The sequence below is a fragment of the Fukomys damarensis genome, unplaced genomic scaffold (genome assembly GCF_012274545.1).
Source record: "Fukomys damarensis isolate Sample0158 unplaced genomic scaffold, DMR_v1.0_HiC HiC_scaffold_21, whole genome shotgun sequence".
NCBI classification, from domain to species: domain Eukaryota; kingdom Metazoa; phylum Chordata; class Mammalia; order Rodentia; family Bathyergidae; genus Fukomys; species Fukomys damarensis.
The window spans coordinates 22,428,550-22,434,549 of NW_022900933.1; the positions used below are offsets into that span (position 1 = coordinate 22,428,550).

General features: G+C 39.6%; 1 protein-coding gene across 2 annotated transcripts in view; it reads left to right on the forward strand.

Moving 5' to 3' along the window:
- Window positions 1-6,000, forward strand: part of Tshr (thyroid stimulating hormone receptor) — a 144,003-nt gene that overhangs the window by 62,052 nt on the left and 75,951 nt on the right. For both annotated transcript variants that reach the window (XM_010616243.2, XM_033766893.1), the window contains exon 2: window positions 978-1,049. In XM_010616243.2, the coding sequence (XP_010614545.1) occupies window positions 978-1,049 (72 nt within the window). The remainder of the gene's footprint in view (window positions 1-977; window positions 1,050-6,000) is intronic.

Sequence of the window (6,000 nt, forward strand, 5' to 3'; positions counted from 1 at the left end):
ATTTATTTGCTGCATCTGAATCTTACTCTCAATACTTACCTTGCTGGGGAAGAAAAGTTGTATGTTTTGAGGTAGTTAGAGGTCACCATAGGAACAAAGGACAAACTCACTCCTGCATCCTTAACCTGTTATTCATTAAAGCATGATTTGTGTTCTATTCTGATAGGAACTTAAATGTGGTTTTTGCTAAATACTGTGACTCTTTACCTGGGCCTACAAATGCCCAATAAGTAACTAAAAGAAGAACAAAGCTTTTCATTTTGTAAAACTCTAGGTCAAATTATTTTCAGCTCTGCATATAGACAAGTTAGTCATATATGGAGTGTCTAAACTACGCCAGCACGAAGTTTATTAGCCTTAAATTTACCTAGTCTATCTCATCCTCCTTCAAGATAGAGGGCATCAAAATAAGAATAACTAAAGAGTTTTCCAAGATTCTCAGGGACATTCACTGAATGTCCAGTTCCAGAACTCTCTGGAGCAATGCTTTGCAGTCTCCAGCCATTGTCCTGAACCAGCAATCACTTGGGTTTCATGAAAAGCAGAGCCTTGCATGACTGAAGCCACCACAAAGGCAATCATTTTATGGGAACCGAATCATTCCCAAAGCCAGGACGACTCATCCAGAATGAAGAAATCAGGACCAAGGTAATGATCGACTGGACTCTGGCCCACCTTGGCTAATCCTTGAAAGCAGGTCTCCTGCTTTTGCGGGTGGGCCAGACTGATCCTTTTCATCAGAGTGTGCCCCCTCCAGCTAATACTCAAGCCAGAGTCCTTTCCTGTCTTTTTCTATCTTCTATAAACCCACACCATCACAGGATGAATGACAAGTTTTCATGGAGCATTATTTGTGTTGATCATGTATGATGAGAGGTCTATGATGCACCTGCTAATGTATCTTTTATAATTCAGGTGAGTTATCACAAGAAAAACCAATGGTGAAAGCTCTAACTGTATCACTGTTGTTTTCCTAGGAAGCTCATAGAGACACATCTGAAAACCATCCCCAGCCATGCATTTTCAAATCTGCCCAATATTTCCAGGATGTAAGTCATTTTTTTAATATAAAGAGAACTTTGCAGTTGTGACATACTACTTTTTAAAATGTGTTCTGTTAAGAAAAATATTTATTGTAGTACTTGCAGATGTTAGTAGCATTTATATTTTAATGTATTTGAAAATTTTATATAGCTGGCATTTGTCTAATTTTGCTTCATAACTACTTACTAATTCATAGATATTTTTTAAAACCTAAAGCAAATTTAAATGGAGTTGGTCCTGAGAAGTTCGTCATTCTTGGTTTATTTTAATATATCTTGTAACATGGGAGGACCTTAGCTAGGACTGTCTTCTACAAACAGATGTATATACTGCTCTCTAATCCACTTATCCCAGTTGCCAACCGACTCACTTTTCAATGCACATGAACACAAATGCTTACATTTGGTCAAAAATGTAGCCAATGGTTTCAGACTTTTATACTTAAAAAAAAAAAAAAGAAAACAAAAAAATTAAAAATAATTCTAAACCTTGAAAACTGAATTGCCATGTACTCTGTTAGGAGAAAAAGAAGTTCCATGGTAGGCTGAAAAATATAGTGTGTCTTTATTTCATTTCATTAATTCTGACATACAATCCAGGTAATTCATATATACCAGATAACATCACCAGGAGCGACCTGTACAATTCCTGGCTAAGTGTGTTCATTTCACAACCATTTACTGAACATTTATTTTGCTACTTTACTAGTTCTCACTCAGAGACGGTTCTGACACTGGACACGTTGGGCTGTCAAAACCAGAGAGGGAACTCTTCCTGGCATCTGGTGGGCAGAGGAGAAGGGCACTGCTGAGCAGCCTGCAGGGTACAGGACAGCCCCCGCACTGTAGTACAAAACTCCAGCAGTGCTGAGGCTAAGAGACCATTCTCAGTTACATTCTTTGTCGTCTTTGATGTTGCTAACCAGCACTTCCTTTTTAAAATTCTTGCGGTTTTTGGTTTCTTTGATATTTCTCACTCATCACACTTATCATCTCATCCCAAATCTTCCTCAGTCTCCTTTCCTGACTTCTCATTTAAAACATTTCTGCCAATTCCTTACATGTCAGTTCTTTTTCTGTGTATTTGGTCTTGTTTCCTCTATGCCCTACTCTCCTTGCATCAACATCTCCATTCCTTTGGCCTCACTATCACCTACTACAGTTAATTCCTAATCCCTAGACCCAAATCACCCTTACAATTCAAGCCTTCATCAGAAACTTCCTTCCAAATATCAACATGTAGTGTCCCACAAGAATTTGTAATTCAGTTGATCCCAAATAAACACATCATCTTGGCCCAGATTGTTCCTTCTCTGCTCCTCCTTTTAATAGCCCTACCATTCAGCATGTTGAAACATAAAAATCTCAAATCCCTTTTAGCTCTTCTTTTTCCCTCACCACTCTTAAACAACTGTCTTCTTGTCTTCACGTGGATGTCCCAAGAGCTTAGCTCTTACTTCATTCAGCAAATGTTTCTTGGAAGAAAAGAAACAAATATTTATTGGGCCCTACAAGGTCCCTAGCATGTGGTAAGGTGCTCCAAATATAACAGCAGACAATACGGAGCTTCCATCCGCTCCTAAGGGAGAGATGACTGCCGTGATGGGGTCAATCACTGAACACAATGGATACATGGAAGAGAGGGTGAGTTACCCATGACCTGGTTGGCAGCAGAGCGAAGGCTGCAGAAGGCTTCTGAAAAGAAATGGTGCTGTACCTGTGATCTGCATCATCTAGCAAAAAATACGGGGAGAGATAGTCCCAAACAGGAGGAAAAAACCTAGAGTTCTGAGGAATTGGACTACCTTTGTTGGGACTGGAGCTTAGGCTGAGAGAGAGGCAGAGAGAACAAGGAAGAAAGGAAGGAAGGAAGGAAGGAAGGAAGGAAGGAAGGAAGGAAGGAAGGAAGTATAAAAAGCAAGTCAGGTGTGGTGGTACACACCTGTAATCCTAGCTACTCCCGGGCTTGAGGCAGGAGGATTAGAAATTTAAAGCCAGTCTGGGCAATTTATCCAGGCCTTATCTCAAAAAAAAAAAAAAAAAAAGTCTATGGGTATAGCTCAGCACTAAAGCATTAGCCTAGCATGCACAGGCCATTGTTGCAATCAACAGTACCACAAAAACAAGCAAAGAGAGAGGTGGACAATAGGAAAGTCCTACCGATCATGTAAAGAAATGTGAAATCTTCCCAAAGGCCCAAGCCACCGAATGAGCACATTTTCATTTCAGAAGCGTCACCTGGGTGGTGCTGTGGAGAAGGGTTCACAGGGCAGAGGCTGGAGACAGGAAGCCAGGGCAGAGGCCAATGTGGCACGCAAGGGAGACAGCAAATTGAATAACGGTGGCTGAGTGGAATAAAGACAACATAGAGAAACTGAATAAATAACTACGGGAGTATTTACATACTTAAAGCTCATTGATCTGAATTTAGAGGGAGGTGGAGATTAGGACATCTGTACAGTTGATGAACACATTCACTGAGATGCACAGGAAGTTTTTGTGTTTTGCTGTGGAGGGGCATGGGGTAAGTTAAGAATTTAGTTTGGAGCATATGCTGTTTGAGGTACAGGTGTATACAGTGGGCATCATGACACAGACATGATTTTTATTCATTCAGTAAGTATGCAGCCTCTGGCATGTGTCGATCACTCCTCAGAGAGCTAAGGATCCATGAGGGAACAAATGGATAATGGTCCTTGCTCCCACAGAGGTTATATTCAAACGGGAGGAAACAGGCCACGGATCAAGAACATAATAAATGAGTAAATTATATACCAATTTAGACAGGAATACTGTAAACTGGAAAAAGAAAAAGTAGAGTAAGGAGCATTGAAAATGCTGTGTGTGTGGAGTACACAGAGGAGAAGTCTGAGAAAAGATTGAGACTTGTGGGTAGTAAGCAGGTGGATGTAACTGGAAACAGAAGAAGAAGGTATTAGCAGAGAGAGAGAGAGAGAGAGAGAAGAGAGAGAGGGACACTAAGAGTAAGAAAGAACAACTTTAAGAGCATGTGGTCCTTGAGGAGGCAAGATTGGATGGAATCCAAGCCGAAATATTGACTTTCTGTAGGAAGGTGGAGACTTTTTGTATCATAATAAGAAAGTTACAGTAAAAGACTGGGCAGATGCAAGTAAATTAATGTGCTGTTCTTGGTGGTGAATGCAAGACATTCACATTTCAAGATTTCAATATTTTCTACAAATCATTAAAAGGTTATCTAACAAGATTGAGGCTAGAGCTATCTGTTTGAAATTTGAGGTTTGAAAACTGTGTTGACAATAAGAGAAGGGCTGACTGAGATTGACAGGACACCAGGCAGATCTGAAGGCCCCACTGAGGCTTCTAGGGAGATAGTGTTGGATTCTCTGGGGGTCTTTTCCATACCTGTTGAGAACACTTAACGCTTGCTCTGTTAATCCCATTTACTTATCTGTATCCCCCACTACCAGGAACTCTTTGAAGCTAGGGAGAAGTTTGTTTTGCCAGTTTCCATCCAGACATCTGACATAAGGCAAATGTTCAATAGATATTTGTTGAGTGAAAACAAATACACATACATGAGAAATGAAGATATGGTATATCTCGGGGCAGGTGGGGAGATCACCAGGGTGAACTTAGGTTTTTCTGATACAGAGCAAAATCCCACCTGTTTTTCTGGCTTGAGTATTAGTCGCACAGTATATCCTGTTTGGGATAATAAATGAGATAGTCATTGTAGTGATTACATAAGATTGACAAGATAAGAAGAGATTTGAAGATGAGATGGGATCTGATTTTTTCAAATTTTAAAGTGGGATAAAGTAAGCAAAGTATTACTACTATCCCACTGATGAAATAGTCCCTACACGACTTCACAACTATATTTTACCAGCCCTGAAAGGAGGTGCCTTTAAATTGGAGAAAGAATAATTTTGGTTCCCATGTTGGGGACTGAAGGACTATCTCTCTAAATTCTTGAGAAAGGCTCACGCTTCTGAACTAAGAATTTCAGTAGAAAATTTGGAGCATTGGCTATGCTGAAACTTAGGGAAGCAAACTGGCAGCCTTCAAAGTGACTCTTGCCTTCTGGGCGACTCACTTCACCCGAGGTCAAACTCTTGCAGTCCTTAAACAATAAATTAATCATTTTAAATGTGTTCCACTGTTTCCTTTATGATAGAGATATAATATTTGGAATAAAAGAATTTATATAATGTTGCTATACATGGGGTAAAGAGTTCCCGGTAGTGGGGGAATACAGACAAGTGAATGGGATAACAGAGCAAGCGTTGTGTTCTCAATGGGTATGGAAAAGACCCCCAGAGAATCCAACACTATCTCCCGAGAAGCCTCAGTGTGAATGTGTCCATCATTTACCAGAGACCTGATAAATCAAAAGATAATTGTTTAAAGAATGGGTAATTCAAAACAAAAGCACAGCACCATTGTAATACTCAAAATAAACACAGTTTTTAGAGGCTCAAGAGGGAATAATTAGTGCTCCTCATAAACATTGTGTTGATGACAATATTTTACTAATAGATTCAATTCAAAGTGGATCTCAACCTTTCCTACACATTATAACCACCTAGGAAGCTTTTGAAAAGTAAAAGTACCGGATCCATCCCTCATAAAATCTGATTTAATTGTCCTGGACCAGATCTTGAACACCTGTGTATTTTAAAAGCCCCCTGAGTAGTTCAGTTGTGTGTCCAGGGTTGAGAATCTGTGATATGTCTGGGGCTGAACACCACCTGTTACTCCTTAACTTCCTCAAATGTCATAGCAATGCCTCTGTGACATCCTAAAATGCGTGCTGAATTTGTCTGCATTAGTCATTCTCATTACAAGATGGAAATTCAATAAACTAAAACCTTTTCCTTAGCTATCCTGAAAAGCGCTGTGTAGGAGTTTCTCTTTTCTTTTAACACTTAAAACTTTTATTTGAGTTTTTTTTTTTTTTTTTTTTTTTTTTTTA